At 41.6% G+C, this 19279-nt stretch overlaps 1 protein-coding gene across 1 annotated transcript in view; it reads right to left on the bottom strand.

Moving 5' to 3' along the window:
* Window positions 1-19279, bottom strand: part of APOO (apolipoprotein O) — a 93283-nt gene that overhangs the window by 13536 nt on the left and 60468 nt on the right. Inside the window, exons 6-8 of the mRNA XM_073667521.1 lie at window positions 15889-15980; window positions 6185-6289; window positions 1575-1663 (exon numbers count right to left, since the gene is read on the bottom strand). Coding sequence (XP_073523622.1) covers window positions 1577-1663; window positions 6185-6289; window positions 15889-15980 — 284 coding nt within the window. The 3' untranslated portion in view covers window positions 1575-1576. The remainder of the gene's footprint in view (window positions 1-1574; window positions 1664-6184; window positions 6290-15888; window positions 15981-19279) is intronic.

Raw genomic sequence — 19279 nt, 5'->3', positions numbered from 1 at the left:
ACAGATGAGCTGAAGGCTGCTATCAAAGCAACCTGGGCTTCCATAATACCTCAGCAGTGCCACAGGCTGATCGCCTCCATGCCACGCCGCATTGATGCAGTAATTGATGCAAAAGGAGCCCCGACCAAGTATTGAGTGCATTTACTGAATATACATTTCAGTAGGCCAACATTTCGGATTTTAAAAACATTTATCAAGCTGTTGTTATAAAGTATTCTAATTTACTGAGATAATGACTTTGTGTTTTCATTGGCTGTAAGTCATAATCATCAACATTAACAGAAATAAATACTTGAAATAGATCACTCTGCTTGTAATGACTCTATATAATATATGAGTTTCACTTTTTATATTGAAGAACTGAAATAAATTAACTTTTTGATGATATTCTAATTTAGTGAGAAGAACTTGTATTTAAATAAATATAGATTAAATTATATGATTATTTTAATAAAATAAAATGCAGCTTTTCCATAAGCATGGTTTAATAATCATTTATAACACATATATCTTTTTGATACATCAATAGACATTAATATATCTATCACATATTTCCGGCTGGGAGGCCGTTTTCAGTGCTTTTCATAGTTTAGTGACACATTGATTAATGAGATTGGGATATAGCCTCACACGTGGCAAGTCACTCTGTGCTTCTCTTCTTTCTTTTCTCCTCCCCACTAATCACCAGGATCGTATCTCTTTGAGTGCATCACACAATACAGACAATGGCTTTTGAATAATTCACTTTCTTATATCTTTTATTTTTATTATGTCATTTTCAGCACAATTAAATATAAGTATGTACTCCTGTTGGTTTACTAAAATAAAATTTAATTATACAACCTCATACGCGGTGTTTTGACATGTGATTGTATATACTCCTCCCTCTGCTTTTGGCACCCTTTTCTGCTTTTTTTCTGTATTTAAAGCATGTATGTGTGGATTACCTAGCTATTTTTGTATGACTGTCCTGAAGAAGGTGTCGGTGGTCTCTGAAACGCGTGGACAATAAACCTACATTTTTACCTACCTCTGTTTTTTTGGTGATTCCAGAGAGAGCAGAAACACTTCCAATCCTGATACTTTAATCTGATATTTCTATGGAAGCTGCTGCATCTGGATTCCAGGCTATTTAAGTGTTGTGTCTCACACAACCAGATAAGGTGAATGGTTTTACTGATATTCAACCTGTTAACCTGGAAAAGACCCTATTGCGCTCTTGCATTTCTTTACGATTTTTGTGATTCTGTAATATTCCCATAATGGCCACCTAATTACATCTCTCGATAAGCAACAATGATGTTTCTTGCCAAGCGGGAAGAAAAGTCCACACCGGCGGAGAGGGTTGTTATGATGGAAACGCGTTCATCAGGAGCTCCAGAGAGAATTTTCAAACCAGTGATTGTTGATGGTTTAAAAAATCATTCCAGGTAAATAGTCCCTAAGACAAATGATAAAAAATACTAGCCAAATGGAAAACAAAGTATGTGGTGTCCCCATGCTTGATTGTCTTCCTAAGAAATTCCTCTTAGTGTGTGTACACGAGGAATAAATAGTGAATGTATAAAACTCACTTTTACTTGGTGCCTGGAGAGGGAGTCTGTGGCTGGGTTATGTCAGCTGACGATGGATCATTGCCGGCTGCTTGGACCGGACTCACAGGCTATAACAGAAAAAATATTATCTGTACATTGTAATTACTATAGAACATTGAGGCTCATACAGTATACTGTATATATGTAAAGGCCCCGTCACACTAAGCGATGCAGCATCGATTCCGACAACGATATGACCTGTCAGGGATCGTTGCTGCGTCGCTAATACATCGCTGGTGAGCTGTCAAACAGGCAGGCTCACCAGCGATCAGGGGAGCAGCGATATCGTGGAAAGAATCGTGACACAATGTCCTGCTCCCGTTACCAGCCTGCTGAAGCAGGAGCAGGCTCGTAACCATGATAAACATCGGGTTACTAAGTGCGCGTGTGCCCCTAGTAACCCGCTGTTTACCATGGATACCACTCTGCTACAGTGCGCGGGAGGTTACCGTTCACCTTAGCAGAGTCGTATCCATGATAAACATCGGGTTACTAGGGGCATACGCGCACTTAGTAACCCGATGTTTATCATGGATACGACTCTGCTAAGGTGAACGGTAACCTCCCGCGCACTGTAGCAGAGTGGTATCCATGGTAAACAGCGGGTTACTAAGTGCGCGTGTGCCCCTAGTAACCCGATGTTTACCATGGATACCAGCCTGATCGTTGGTCCCGCTGGTCACACACAGCAATGTGTGCCGGCCAGCAGGAGGCCAACGACCAAAAAATGGTCCAGGACACTTTGCAGCGATCAGCGACCTCACAGCAGGGGCCTGATCGCTGCAAAGTGTCACACATAGCGACATCGCTGGTGAGGTCGCTGTTGCATCACCAAAACCTTGACTCAGCAGCGATCTCGCTATGTGAGACGGGGGCTTAATCCTAACAGTTATACAAGTTGAAGTTCTGCTTTTCATCACCCTTTGACAACTCACATTTCATTTGCTGAACCTTACAGAAAACATTTTTTCTGCCGTCAGTTCATAATTATCCTCCAAAGTTAAAGAATAAAAGTATGAACCAAAGCCATTTACCTAACTCCTATAGATGCAAGCGAATGCGGCCACCTCTTTGATTGACGTCTATGTGATGGGCAGTCCCTTTGCAGAGGTGGGGAACCTACTTTATGGCATATCCTATTCGTCGTATGGGAAACCCTTTCTCACTAAAAACGCACCACAATATTCCAGTTTTCAGATAGGCCGGTAGAAGAGTCAGTAGACAAGAAATGGCCATAGCCTGCTGTTTGCCTGTATTCTCCCCAGCTGATATTTATTGCTTGATAGGAGATAATAAAGAAGATTTTTCCGTGATGTGGCGAGTGCCGCCATCTTCACTTCTACCAATTGGGAATTCCAATGACATTCTGTATAATGACAGAGCACCACTGATTACTATGGCAGCTATGTGAATGGACTACATCTGTGTATATCAGTATGCATTTAAGGAGGAAGACAGTAGTGCCAAGCAGTTTCCTTTGTGCCTGTTCACTCTACATGGAGCGAATGTCCTATATTGTGTGTTGAAGGTTGTAGTGGCAGACAGTGAACTAGAGGAATCCTGTTTTCTCTGATTCACTGTCAATCTGGCCAATTATAGGAGGCAACACTTACTGTAACCGTATGAAACCATAAGAACATCACTACCAAGCAGTGACTACACTGTAAGGCAGCATCACAGATTGACTATGACAAAAAAAACATCATGGGGAATACACTGTGTGCAGAATTATTAGGTAAGTGAGTATTTTGACCCTATCGTCATTTTTATGCAGATTTTCTAACTCCAAGCTGTATAAACTACAACGTATACAACACCCTTTATCAATGTGTGCAGAATTATTAGGCAGCTTGTTGTCCTCAGGCAAAATGGGCCAAAAACAATATTAAACCAACTCTGAAAAGTAAGAAATTGCTAGGCTATGTGCCCACGATGCAGAAACGTTCCGGATTTTTTCCTGAGCGTTTCTGCATCTCCCTGGCAGAAAAAACGCATGCGGATTGTACATGCGGATTGTACATGCGGATTGTACATGTGTTTTTCCTGCCAGGGACATGCGGAAGTGAAGCGTTCTTCACATGCATTTCCGCATGCGGGTTGTCAAGCGCTTTCCAAGCAATTTTAGCATCACTTGGAAAAGTACTTGACAACTTGGTCACACTATATAAATCCATGCAAACAGCATAGATTTATATACTGTGACCGAAATAATGGTAAAAAATAAATCTATACTTACCTTCCGATGGCCCCCGGAGTCTTGCTTCGCTCCGTCCTGGCTTGCCAGCAGCTCGCGGTACACTGCACTGAAGGACCTGCCATCACATGACTAAATGATGTCAGCGCAAGTCCTTAGTCCACTGCGATCTGCCGGCAAGCGAAGACAAGGAGACCGGGGGCCATCAGAAGGTAAGTATAATATTTATTTTTTATTTTATTCTTTTTTTTACAGTTACTATGGTACCCGGGTCCGGAGGAGAGAATCCTCTTCTCCAAACCCTGGTACCATCCGCACAATGAATCGCTTGGATTCCGCATGTACAGATGCTGTGGTGCGGAATCAAAGCGTTCCAATGAAAGTCAATGGCGGCGAAAACGCAGCGCTTCCGTAAAATAATTGGTAGTGTTGCGTTTTTTCCCGCAATGATAACCCGCAGCGGCAATTTCCGCAGCATGTGCACAGCACATGCGGATTATCATTGGGGAACATGGCAGACCTTCTACCAAGCATTTTTTAAGCGTTTCTGCAGCATTTTTGCCGCTGCGGAAATGCTTAAAAAACGCATCGTGGGCACACAGCCTTATAGAGGGATACAGCATTCTTGGCATTCCTAAGGTATTGAGGTGTAATTACAGAACCATCAAACGTTTTGTTGAAAATAGTCAACAGGATCACAAATACGTGTTGAGAAAAAAAGATGCAAATTATCTACCAGAGATTTGAGAAGAATCAAACATAAAGAGACCAGGAACCCATTACCCTCCAATGCTGTCATATTCCAGAACTGCAAACTCCCTGGAGTGCCCAGAAATACAAAGTGTTCAATGCTCAGAGACATGGCCAAGGTGAGGCAGGATGAACCCGACCACTAGTGAACAAGACACAGAAGTGGAAACCTCAAGACTGGGCTAAGAAATATCTGAAGACCGATTTTTCAAAGGTTTTATGGACTGATGAGATGAGAGTGACTCTTGATGGACCAGATGGATGAGCTTGTGGCTGGATCAGAAATGGGCACTGACCTTCCCCTTGACTTAAATGCTGCCAGCAAGATGAAGGTGGGTACTGCTATGGGGCTCGTACTAGTTGGTCCTTATCAGGTTGACGATGGATTCAAAATCAACTCCCAAACCTACTGCCAGTTTTCAGAAGACACTTTCCTCAACAATTGGTACAGGAAATGTCTGCATCTTTCAATAAAACCATGATTTTTATGCAGGACAATGCTCTGTTGCATGCATTGATGTCTTCCACTTCTTGGCTAGCCATTTCTTGGCCTAGTCTTGACATTTCAACTTCTGTGTCTTGTTCAGTGGTGGTCATGTTTCAGCCTTCCTTACCTCGGCCAAGTCACTGAGCACTGAACACCTTGTACTTCTGGGCCTCCAGGGAGGTTGCAGTTCTGGAATATTACCGCACTGGAGGATAACGGGCCCCTGGTCGCTTCACGTTTGATTATTGTCAAATCTTTGGTAGTTAATGTGTGTCTTTTTTTCTCAACACGTTTTTTGTGACCCTGTCAGAGTTGCCAACATGACGCTTTATTTTTTTATGGACAACTTATCAAAAAATCATGGACAGACAATATTTCTTACAGACAAATTGGATAACCATAATAAATCATTAGGATTATAAGTGTACAAATCCGTGTAAAATGATGATAATTACAGCGAAAATAATTTGTATAATTTTCTTCAGCCTCAAAAAAATTATGGACACCTCATATTTTTTTTACAGACAGGACAAAAAAAGTGCCTTATTTTTATGGGTTGTCCTGGAAGTTTTGGACGGTTGGCAACCCAGGACCCTGTTGACTATTTGCAGCAAAACTTTTGATGGTTCTGTGATCACGCCCAATATCGTAGCAATTTTCATGAGTGGTGCATGCTTCTGTAAGACTTGTAGTAATTTGGCTTTTCAGAGTCAGTTAAAACTCATTTTTGGCCCATCTTACCTGAGAAAAACAAGCAGCCCAATAATTCTGTTCACCTTGATAAAGGGTGTTGTAGCCTTAGCTGCACCTTCCTCATTACACAAATACACACCACCTCATCTGCTTCATCCAATAAACATTCAGGTTTATACAGAACAGAGATGGAAAATCTGCATAAAAATGAGGATATGGTCAAAATACTCACTTACCTAATAAATCTGCACACAGTGAATGTGCTGTTTGGGAAGAAGAAAATGAGTATGTGATGTGACCACTGATTGACTGCAGCGGTCGCATGATCTTTTTCTGTCATAAGGTCTTATGATTGTCGGAAATCACAGCACTGACAAGGGGGTAAGTATATGTTATTTATGTGGAGCACACTAGTTTTTAAGAATGGGTTGTACAGTATTTGACAACCCCATAATACAATCTTACCGTTTCATGTTTTTTTGACGATTTCTTTTTCCCCCCATCTTTCCACAATGACTCTATAGTTACAAATCCTTGAAGACTCCAGTCATATAAGACTGTACCGGTATCCTTGAAAAGAAACAGTGCGATTATTAATAAAACATTATGGAGTATGCATTTTACTAGAAAAAGTTTCTTCATTGATCTTTGACTTATATATTAAGAAACTGCACTGATATGTCAAAAAGCAGAAAGACAGTTAATACAGGGAGGGAGAATAGGGGAATGAAATGCACAGATTTAGCAGAATACATCTGCCCTTAATGACAGCCCTTCTCTGCGCCGACGGTGCACCAGGACGGAACGTCCATATGTTATACATATTTATATTGGGCGAGCTCCAGCTACACATCATCTTCTTCAAAGCTGCCCTAGAAGGTAACTGCTTAGTCACATGCAGCCTCATTTATTAAAACTTGAACAGCTTTCTTTTGCAAAAATATAAAGGAGAATGAAAAAAGAAGTATGGCTAGGCCTCATTAAGGCAACTGCTGTCTGTTTTTTATGGTACAGGCTACATGTACTACAGCAGTGAATTAGTAGGTGCAATGAAGGGTCTACCAATCGGACATGTATAAGAGGAGGGGTGTCAGGAGAATGTTGGATAACTACTATTGAAGGCGTATAGGAACTTCAAGGCTACCTTCTCACAGTGAGTATTTGCAACTTTTTGATGTTGCAGATTTTCTGCAACATTTTTGCACCTATTATGTAAAGTTACTAACACTGACCTACAAAGCGGTCCATAATCTCTCTCCCCCATATATCTCTGAACTAATCTACCACCACATGATCTCTGGTCCTCCCAAGATCTCCTTCTCTCCCTTCACACTCGTACATTCCTGTAAGACTTCTCCTGAATATCCCCCACCCTCTGAAATTCTGTGCCCCCTGATTATCCCCTACATTCAGAACCTTCAAGTGGAACTCTTCAGAAGAGCTTAGAGCCAGCAATGACCACCTCACCAAACACCAAAGCTGCTGCAACCCCCCACCAACTGTCCCCTTCCCCATTATCCTGTAGAATGTAAGCCCACAAGGGCAGGGCCCTCCCACGCTCTACCAGTCTGTCATTGTTAGTTTTTTCACTGTAATTTATATTTGTCTATTGTAAGTAACGGATATGATCCAGCTCGCACATTCATATGTCCACGATGTGTAAAACCAATAGTTCTTTATTATAAAGATTTAAAAAAATTAAGGGGAAATATGACAAAATGAATAACAGTTGGTGAAACTTCTGGCAAGAGGTGGAAGGGGGACAGAGGCAGAAAAAATTGATGCAACCAGACGCGTTTCAAGCGTTCTTTGGCTTTGGTATCAGAGTAATGAGACAGAATGAACCTTTAAGGAATAATTAGAGAACAGGAATCAGATGGGTGAGATGCCCAGGGGAAAATCACCCTTAATGAACTTGAAACAAAGAAATATGCAATGTCTAGTCAGATAATGACAGCAGTGATATTAGAACATTGATCGACAAATATATATAAAAAACAATAATGAGATATTAATTAAAAAACTATTTCTACTTCTCAATGTGTGTTGGACCAATTCATTACATTGAACAATATAAACAACCTGGACAATATGAACCCAGAGTTAATAATATAGCATAAATACTCTTCTCAGGTTCAGACCATACGGTAACCTAGTGTTTAATGAAAAAATATAAAAAGCTTCCCTATTATGAAGTGTACGTGTGCGGTTACCACCTCTGATATGTTTGGGAACAGATTCGATAGCATATGTCAAAAAATGTGTCTCTTGTGGCATGATATAAAATGTCTAGACACATTTGATATGTTACGATTTGAGGGAGCAGTTATATCATAAAGGTGCTCCCTAATTCTAGATTTGAATTACCCTCCCTGGTCCTTACCCTCCCTGGTCCTTATCCCGTGCTAAAAAATTGGTTGATTCAAAATCTAGCTTCATTTCACCACCGGTCAACAGAGCAGCACCTTCTTTTGTGGTCTTTTCTGTTGACAGGGCGTTACTGCTGGTGTCATGCTGATTGACAACCAGCTCCCTGCAGTTAGGCAATGGGAAGGCATCAATCAGCATGACGTCGACAGAGATTCCCCGTGAATAGAGCAAAATGGAAGAGAAGGAGCTGCTCTGCTGACATGACATCACTGGAAGCGGGAGAATCGTCGCAGAATAGAGATGGTCGCTGGGTAGAACAGGCAGGTAGTTAGAAACCCCCTTCATTGTACTTAGGTCATACTATGTGACACAAATCAACAAATATTGCATGTGTGGCCTGATGATTTCTGGTAAATGTATACATATTCCGGAAAAAGAACTTCCCTTTTTCAGTAATGTAATTCAGTTTCTGCTTCCATTTTATGTCACAAACACAGATATGATGGTGACAAATTTGCAGATGTGTAGGAGCTTCAGTGAGGACAGCGTATGTAAGATCACTGCTATTCCTCTTTGTCTTTTGAACTATAATGACCTACAGTACAGACCAAAAGTTTGGACACACCTTCTCATTTAAATATTTTTCTATATTTTAATGACTATGAAAATTGTACATTCACACTGAAGGCATCAAAACTATGAATTAACACATGTGGAATTATATACTTAACAAAAAAGTCATAGAATCATAGAATGGTAGAGTTGGAGGGGACCTCCTGGGTCATCTGGTCCAACCCCCTGCTCAAAGCAGGATTCACTAAATCATCTCAGACAGATGTCTGTCCAGCCTCTGTTTGAAGACGTCCATTGAAGGGGAACTCACCACCTCTCGTGGCCGCCTGTTCCACTCATTAATCACCCTCACTGTCAAAAAGTTTTTTCTAATATCTAATCTGTGTCTCCTCCCATTTAGTTTCATCCCATTGCTTCTAGTCTTTCCTTGTGCAAATGAGAATAAAGATGATCCTTCTACAATGTGACAGCCCTTAACATATTTGTAGACAGCTATTAAGTCTCCTCTCAGTCTTCTTTTTTGCAAGCTAAACATTCCCAAATCCTGCAACCGTTCCTCATAGGACATGGTTTGCAGACCAGTCACCATTCTGGTCGCTCTTCTCTGAACTTGTTCCAGTTTGTCTATGTCTTTTTTAAAATGTGGTGCCCAAAACTGTACACAGTATTCCAGATGAGGTCTGACCAAAGAGGAGTAAAGACCGATAATGACTTCACGTGATCTAGACTGTATGCTTCTGTTAATACATCCCAGAATTGTATTTGCCTTTTTTGCTGCTGCATCACACTGTTGACTCATGTTCAGTCTATGATCTATTAGTATACCTAAGTCTTTTTCACATGTACTGTTGCTTAGCTCTATTCCTCCCATTCTGTATATGCTTTTTTCATTTTTATTGCCCAGATGTAGTACTTTGCATTTTTCCCTGTTAAAAACCATTCTGTTGGTTGCTGCCCACTGCTCCAGTTTATTTAGGTCTTTTTGAATCCTCTCTCTCTCTTCTCTAGTATTAGCTATCCCTCCTAGCTTTGTGTCATCAGCAAATTTAATCAGTTTACCCTCAATTCCTTCATCTAAATCATTGATAAAGATGTTGAACAATACAGGTCCCAGGACGGAGCCCTGTGGTACCCCACTTGAGACATTCATCCAGCTAGATGTGAAGCCATTTACAACCACCCTTTGAGTCCGATCACTAAGCCAGTTATGAATCCACCTAACAGTTGCCTGGTCCATTGCATACTTGGTCATTTTTTCAATAAGGATGGTGTGAGATACTTTGTCAAATGCTTTGCTGAAGTCAAGATATACTATATCTACAGCATTTCCCTGATCCACCCAGTCAGTGATTCTGTCATAGAAGGAAATTAAGTTAGTCTGACATGACTTGTTAGTTACAAACCCATGCTGACTCTGGTTAATCACTTCATTCTTATCCATGTACTTACATACATGTTGTTTAATAATTTGTTCAAAGATCTTTCCTGGTATAGAAGTCAGACTCACCGGCCTATAGTTCCCTGGGTCCACCTTCTTCCCCTTTTTGAAGATAGGAACAACATTTGCTCTTCTCCAGTCTTCTGGGACTTCTCCTGTTCTCCAAGAATTTTCAAAGATTATGGAGAGTGGTTCTAAAATTTCTTCTACGATCTCCTTCAGTACTCTGGGGTGTAATTCCTGGAGACTTGAACTCATTTATGTTAGCTAAATATTCCCTCACAATCTTTCTGTTTACAGATAACTTGGATTCCTCTATTCCTTTAAAAGGACAGTGAAGATCAGTTGATGTTACATTTTCTTTCTGAGAGAAAACAGATGCAAAATAGGAATTAAAAAGTTGGGCCTTCTCAACATCCTCTCTTACCATTTCTCCATTTTCATCCTGTAAAAATCCTATACCATCTTTGACTTTTCTTTTACTTTTGACATACCCCCAAAATCCTTTTTTATTGCTTTTGACATCTCTTGCAAGCCTTAATTCATTGTCAGCTTTAGCTAACCTGATACGTGCCCTGCAGGATCTGCAGACTGCATTATAATCTTCTTTAGATATGCCTCCCTCTTTCCATTTAATAAACATTTCTTTCTTTCTTTTTAGCATGTGTTTAAGTTCTGTGTTCATCCATCCTGGTTTCCTTAAATGCTTCCCATTCTTCCTACTTTTTGGGATTGTTAACGATTGTGCTTTGAGAATCTCATTTTTAAAAATTTCCCATCCTTCCTGGACATTTTTGTCCTTAAGGACATCCAGCCATTGGATCCCTCCTATTCTCTTTCTGAGTCTCTTAAAATCTGCCTTTCTAAAATCTAACCTTGAAGTTTGAGTCTTCACATGTCTTCCTCCTCTAGTTATCCAAAATTCTATAATAGCATGATCGCTGCCTCCTAGGGTCCCAGCCACCTTTACCTCCTCAACCATTTCCTCCCTGTTTATAAGGATTAGATCCAAAGTAACAGATCCCCTTGTTTTCTCCCCTACCTTTTGGAAGATAAAGTTGTCAGCAAGAGAGGATAAGAATTTGCTTGACCTGTTAGTTTTACTTGAGAGAGATTCCCAACAAATGTCTGGATAGTTGAAATCTCCCATGACCACTACGTCATATTTTTTGGAGAACTTGGTCATTTGATACATAAAGAGTTCATCCATATCTTCAGCTTGCCCAGGTGGCCTGTAGTAAATGCCTACAATGGTGTCCTTTCCGTTGTTCTCTCCTTGTATTCTTACCCAAACACTTTCCACAGAACTCCCAGTCTCTGAAGCTTCAATCTCTGTGCAGATATACGCTTTTCTAACATACAATGCAACACCTCCTCCTCGTTTATCAAGTCTGTTTCTTGCAAATAAGTTGTATCCTTTTAGCCTTTTATTCCAATCATGTGTATCGTCCCACCAAGTTTCAGTGATTCCAATGACATCATATTCCTTTTCCTGCATTAGTAGTTCCAATTCTCCTTGTTTGTTGCCCATGCTTTGTGCATTTGTATAAAAACATTTTAGTTTGTGATTGGTTTCTCTTCCTCCCATATTTTTATTATTTAAATTGTTTTGTCTTTGTTCTTCCTTTCCACTTCCAGTAGCAGAGATCTCAATAGTATTTGTCAGCTGTATGGCTTTTTCTGGCCTTTTGCTTCCCTTCCCACATTGTTCTAGTTTAAAGCTCTTCTGATGAGTGTAGCAAGGCGACTTCCAAATACATGTTTTCCAGTCTTCGTAAGGTGCACCCCATCTCTAGCAAGTAGTCCATCGTATAGGAAATTCATTCCGTGATCCAGAAATCCAAATCCTTGTTGACGGCACCATCGACGTAGAGAGGTTGTTCACGTGTAGAATCTTATTCCACCTCATTGTTCCATGGCCATCCACTGGGAGGATGGATGAGAAGACCACCTGCGCTCCCAATTCTTTCACTTTCTTGCCTAAGTCTTCAAAGTCACTGCAGATGGTTTCCAGGTCCTTTCTTGCGGTGTCATTTGTCCCCACATGTATTAGCAGGAATGGGTAGTGATCTGTAGGTCTGAAGAGTCTTGATATTCTGTCAGACACATCTTTAATTTTTGCTCCTGGAAGACAGCACATTTCTCTTGAGGTTATGTCTGGTCTGCAGATAGCGGCCTCTGTTCCTCTTCCTCTTAAGTGTGAAACAACTGAAAATATGTCTTATATTCTAGGTTCTTCAAAGTAGCCACCTTTTGCTTTGTTGACTGCTTTGCACACTCTTGGCATTCTCTTGATGAGCTTCAAGAGGTAGTCACCGGAAATGATCTTCCAACAATCTTGAAGGAGTTCCCAGAGATGCTTAGCACTTGTTGGCCCTTTTGCCTTCACTCTGCGGTCCAGCTCACCCCAAACCATCTCGATTGGGTTCAGGTCTGGTGACTGTGGAGGCCAAATCATCTGGCGTAACACCCCATCACTCTCCTTCTTGGTCAAATAGCCCTTACACAGCCTGGAGGTGTGTTTGAGGTCATTGTCCTGTTGAAAAATAAATGATGGTCCAACTAAACGCAAACCGGATGGAATAGCATGCCGCTGCAAGATGCTGTGGTAGCCATGCTGGTTCAGTATGCCTTCAATTTTGAATAAATCCCCAACAGTGTCACCAGCAAAGCCCCCCCACACCATCACACCTCCTCCTCCATGCTTCACGGTGGGAACCAGGCATGTAGAGTCCATCAGTTCACCTTTTCTGCGTCGCACAAAGACACGGTGGTTGGAACCAAAGATCTCAAATTTGGACTCATCAGACCAAAGCACAGATTTCCACTGGTCTAATGTCCATTCCTTGTGTTCTTTAGCCCAAACAAGTCTCTTCTGCTTGTTGCCTGTCCTTAGCCGTGGTTTCCTAGCAGCTATTTTACCATGAAGGCCTGCTGCACAAAGTCTCCTCTTAACAGTTGTTGAAGAGATGTGTCTGCTGCTAGAACTCTGTGTGGCATTGACCTGCTCTCTAATCTGAGCTGCTGTTAACCTGCAATTTCTGAGGCTGGTGACTCGGATAAACTTATCCTTAGAAGCAGAGGTGACTCTTGGTCTTCCTTTCCTGGGGTGGTCCTCATGTGAGCCCGTTTCTTTGTAGCGCTTGATGGTTTTTGCAACTGCACTTGGGGACACTTTCAAAGTTTTCCCAATTTTTCGCACTGACTGACCTTCATTTCTTAAAGTAATGATGGCAACTCGTTTTTCTTTACTTAGCTGCTTTTTTCTTGCCATAATACAAATTCTAACAGTCTATTCAGTAGGACTATCAGCTGTGTATCCACCAGACTTCTGCACAACACAACTGATGGTTCAAACCCCATTTATAAGGCAAGAAATCCCACTTATTAAACCTGACAGGGCACTCATGTGAAGTGAAAACCATTTCCGGTGACTACCTCTTGAAGCTCATCAAGAGAATGCCAAGAGTGTGCAAAGCACTCATCAAAGCAAAAGGTGGCTACTTTGAGGAACCTAGAATATAACACATATTTTCAGTTGTTTCACACTGTTTTGTTAAGTATTATAATTCCACATGTGTTAATTCATAGTTTTGATGCCTTCAGTGTGAATGTACAATTTTCATAGTCATGAAAATACAGAAAAATCTTTAAATGAGAAGGTGTGTCCAAACTTTTGGTCTGTACTGTATATTAGATTACCGTTTGGTTAAAACACACAATCCAATATAGTGGTTTGTAAATCAGTAATTGACTTTACTGGACTTTGATTACCTTATATTTCAAGAAATCTAAACATTTTTCTCCGTAAGGAATTAAATGCCCAATTAGGTTCTGACAAATGATTTAAGTAATATTAAATTGACTGTCAATTAAGCAGGGGATGAACAAAATACCACTGAACAAACAGTGCTTTCTTCCAGCGGATGAAACAATTAGTATTTTGTGTGTTGGCACAAAGTTCTCTTCATTCTATATGAATGGGCTGTATGAAAACCCACTTGGAGCTGGAATAAGCAAAGTAATAATCAGGCCAAGTCTCCATAGCTAACTAAATCATATAGGATGCTTTACTCATTTATACTCTGTCTACATGAAAATCTAGAAAGAACAAAAAAATAAAAATCTTAAGAGTAAATTTATCACATGAAGCACAAAAGCTAAAATATTATTAAACTGTGAGATCCTTCTTCAGTCTCTAATCAGAGCGATTGCTGTATGGAGAACAGTCAGGTCGGGGGCAACAATCCAAAAAACAAACATCTATGCAAGCAACACATTTACATCCAATTAATTCTGGGCACATCTCAGTACTCACTGACTGCTCATCTCTATGAAGGTGCTGGAAATGCTCCTTAGTGCAGAGTATCACCCCGCACAGCAGTTGGGTGAACATAAGCCCTGGCCATGATTACAGAGGCCTGATGTCACAATGCCACCCCTCAGTGTGTCTGGAATGCAGTTACTGATGGCTCAGCCGTCCAATCTGCTACAGGGGCATGCTGGAGCTGACAGTACTTTGATTGACAGCTCAGTGTCCAGTCTGGTAAGGGGTGTGCTCAGCTGTCAGTGTTTTAATTGACAGCTCAGCCGTCCAATCTGAGACTGAGAGGTGCTGGCTGTCTCCAGGTGTTCATTGTCCCAGGTGATTGCCAGGCTACTTAGCAGGACTAGTCCCAGATCTCTGCAGAACGTAGCTTCAGCTAAGTGTGGTTGGCTTTCTCTGTGCCTAGTGCTTTGTTTAATGATCTTTCGTTGCCTGACCTTGGACCTCGTTCTGACCCTCCGACTGTTTAACCCCTTTGCTCTAATCTGCTATTCTCCTGGTATTTTGACCTCGGACCGTTACCTGACTACACCTTTGTCTCTTTCCTCTGTATAGGACATATCCTCCTGGCTTTTGACCTCAGACTCCCTGACTATCCCGACTCACGGCTTACCCGTGAGAAGTGACTCAGCGTCACATCTGACACATGCAGTGCTTACCAGCACTTTTCAATAGAGCTCGTAAGCACTGCTCCGAAGCTGGCCTCATCACCGGAGCGCACTGTTAGCTCCGAATCCAGCCAATTTCAGCACACCGGTACTCTTCTGATGCTGCACAGGGAACGCTTCTGCTACTTACAGCATCAGAGAGCCCACATTTGGTGCCAGAAGTTTGATGATGTCGCTGGCCCAAACTGTCAATCAAGAAGGATTGCAACACCCCCTGCAACCAGGAAAACGGTAGGCTGGGGAGCAGTGCACTCCTGCAGAAAAACCCTTTAATCTCATGTGTTTATTAGAAATCAGTATATATATTTTTATGTAATCTCACACCACAATTCTGGACAAGACTATGTTGGAACCCCACCTAAAAGTCTTCCACGTTTCTATGCGTCCTAAGAGTTATCATACGTTTTCCATTGAAGTTACAGAGTTATGCAGCAATAAAAAATCAGGAAAAATAACAAATGTTCAAAACTAAGGTGTGAAAGAGACTGAAAACAACAGAATGTCTAAATAGCCGTTCCATTGTGATCGAGGAATGTCTGTCAGTTAGCAGTTGCATTTTGCCAAGGGGCAGTTCCACAACTATATTGTATGTAGAAGTTATTTATTTCTTAGTATGACATTCTTCCGTGATGCTTTAATACATTGCAATGAACAAATGGCTGATAAAATTCCATCTATGAAGGTCATAATACAAGCAAAAAAGACTAAAATAACATTCCTGCCCCCTGTCGTGTCTCAATACAGACATAGCACTCAGGGATAAGACGTTACCAATAAAGAATGTCAGTCTTACCTTGGCAATTGTAGCCGCTTGCTGAGGATAATATAGGGAGGCACCAATTCCCATAAACCCAAGTGGATATATTATTTTTTTTATCCTTGATCCTGTTGGTAACATAAATAAAGTTAAACTATATTTCATATATCCAGTTCCTATTGGTTGGTGCTATTTCTACAACAGAAGAAATTGTTGTGGGTATGATATAATTATGGGGCTGGAGGGAAAAGGTATTTTCAATGAATCCCTCAAGATCTGGCCTATTTTAGAACTTAAGAAAGGAGATTTTTTGTTTCAGACTTGCATTTCAAGAGACAAAACTTGTTTGGGACAAGTTATATTCTTTAATGGCGCCATTTTTGGGTACAAGTAATTAATCAATTAGCTTTTTTTCATTTCTGGAGGAGAATAATGCAAAAAAAAGTTCTTACAGATGATTTGGTTTCTAGGACTCGTCAATGACAACAGAGGAGGCTGATTCCACACCCCAAGACCAGTTCCACATTTCTGTATCTACGGACAGAGCTTGGATCTGAATACCCGGCCAGACCAGACCAGCAAGTCTCCTGATCTGAACTAACTTTCACATAGGCATATCAGCCTGGCATTCCTATCTGAGCATGGTCCGTATTTCATGGTCATGTGAAACCAGCCTGATGGGTACAAAAAGCACTAAGAGGTAGAAAGTCCCCCCCCCTCCACCCTCCTTGACCAGTTTGTTCAAAATAACCACTCAGACATAAAATGCTAAATTGTCCTTTATTACACTACAGGAATGTGTTTGCCACCATTCCCGTAACGACCAGGAGCTCCCGAAAGGGGAGACATATTGGACATGTAAGAGTTGGCAAATCTCCAGGGAAATGCAAAAGTCTCCCAAAATCAACGCTTTGATTTTATGTCTTCATACTGAGACCATCCAGACAGACATTTAGGGAGTGGGAAACATGAAGTAACCTGTAAAAAGAAGGATAAGGCTATGCAAACATGGCTTGACAATGCAAGTCATAATCTCCTACATTATCTTCCAAAAGTTGCCCAGCAGAAGTATATGAAAGGGAGGTAAATAAGGAAGCCATCATTGAGTATTCCTAAAAAACAAATTACCAGTAAGAACTAAAGGCCCCGTCACACTTAGCGACGCTGCAACGATCCCGACAATGATACGACCTGTCAGGGATCGTTGCTGCGTCGCTATGTGGTCGCTGGTGAGATGTCAAACAGGCAGGCTCACCAACGATCAGGGGAGCAGCGACATCGTGGAAAGAATCTTTCCACGATGTCCTGCTCCTGGTTACGAGCCTGCTGAAGCAGGAGCAGGCTGGTAACTATGGTAAACATCGGGTTACTAGGGGCACACACGCTCCTAGTAACCCGTTGTTTATCATGGTTACCACTCTGCTACAGTGAGCGGGAGGTTACAGCTCACTTTAGCAGGCTCGTAACCATGATAAACAGCGGGTTACTAAGTGCGCGTGTGCCCCTAGTAACCCGATGTTTACCATAGTTACCAGCCTGATCGCTGCTCCCGCTGGTCACACACAGCGATGTGTGCTGACCAGCGGGAGGGCAACGACCAAAAAATGGTCCAGGACACTTTGCAGCGATCAGCGACCTCACAGCAGGGGCCTGATCGCTGCAAAGTGTCACACATAGCGACATCGCTGGTGAGGTCGCTGTTGCGTCACCAAAACCGTGACACAGCAGCGATCTCGCTAGCGATCTCGCTATGTGAGACGGGGGCTTAAGGCTGCGTGCCCACTATGCGTTTTTGCTGCAGAATTTAAGCAGCGAAAACGCTTAAAAAACGCTTGGTAACACGTGCCCCATGGTTCCCAATGATAATCCGCATGTGATGTGCACATGCTGCGGATATTTCCGCTGTGGATTATCATTGCGGAAAAATAAGCAGCATGTCCATTAATTTTGCGCACACGCAGCGTAATTGCCGCCATTGACTTGCATTGAATCGCATAATATCCGCATGACTACACGTGCACATGCGGATATTATGTGATTCTATGTGCGGATGGTACCCGGGTCTGGAGAAGAGGAGACTCTCCTCCAGACCCGGGTACCATAGTACCTGTTAAAAAAAAGAATTTAAAATAAAAAATATACATTACATACCTTCTGATGGCCTGCGGTCTCCTCTATGGTGCGTCCTGGCTCCCCGGTGGCTCGTGATGGTGTAAAAGGACCTTCCATGACGTCATTTAGTCATGTGACAGATCACGCGACCGCTGACGTCGGCAAGAGAGACCGGACGCACCGGAGAGAAGACCACGGGCCATCAGAAGGTGAGTATGTTTTTTTTTTTTGTTGTTTTTTTAACCATTTTTATTTATTTTTTAATCCATGCCGGTTGCATGGATTTATATAGTGTGACCAAGTTGTCAAGCACTTTTCCAAGTGATGCTAAAATCGCTTGGAAAACCGCTTGATAACCCGCATGCAGAAATGCATGCAAAAACGCTTGACAAACGCTTCTACCTGGCAGGAAAAAAGCATGTAAAAACCGCATGTGTTTTTCCTGCCAGGGAGATGCAGAAAAAATCTGCAGCATTTCTGCATCATGGGCACTTAGCCTAATTGTATTTTTCTTAAATCAACCTCCATGACAGCCCTTCATAACAAACAACATGATAGAGAGTAACAATTGTTTGGAGGACCTTCCTCCCAAAGGCAAGATATTTTACAGACAACAGATCTTGTGTCTTGAGAAGGTATGAAGCCCACAAACCTGTAAAACTTCATGATGAAAGCGTTAGCCTTCTCAGCTCAGGAGACAGAAACATCCCTAGTTCAAAAGGTTTTAAGTGGAACCTGTCACAAGTGTCAAGATGCCTGGAAAACAGGCAGAAGGAAACAGAAACAGGGATCTGCTCTCTAGTTGCAAACATTTGTTTCTAAATTCATTATTATTTTGAATGACAGTTTGGCATTTACTTACAAGTAACAGCCAAAACTAGTCTTCTGATCCTTGTTGCGAAGGGTGGACAGGAGTAATAACTTGCATCTCGCAGAGTTTTTGTAGACCATTTTCTATAGCTTCCAGAAGTACAGGAGAAGGCAAAATGTTTTTTTTTTTCTGAAGGCTACTTTTTTTCTATTTCCTCCTGGATAGGGTCCAATCCATTAATTGGATGTAATCCTTTACCATTCTTTGTGAAACTATAGGGTCCTTCCTCCCACTTGGCAACACTGCTTTACATTGCTTTCACTGTCTTAGAACTGGCATTAAGGCAAGATATTCCTTTCCTTGTCCCTTTGGGATGGCTCCATCTTCCCAATATACCTTTCCCTCTGGATCATTGAGGATGCAAATGGAAGGGAACAAGCTTTTCTTCTTAGTATGTTAGGCTCAAGAAGAGCTTTCTTTTGGTCAGAAAGCTTATCAAGTAAC

This window comes from Phyllobates terribilis, unplaced genomic scaffold, assembly GCF_046119375.1.
Source record: "Phyllobates terribilis strain yellow unplaced genomic scaffold, ASM4611937v1 Scaffold_2__4_contigs__length_985480577, whole genome shotgun sequence".
NCBI classification, from domain to species: Eukaryota; Metazoa; Chordata; class Amphibia; order Anura; family Dendrobatidae; genus Phyllobates; species Phyllobates terribilis.
The sequence above is the reverse complement of the archived record's forward strand: the minus strand, read 5'-3'. Positions and strand labels throughout refer to the sequence as shown.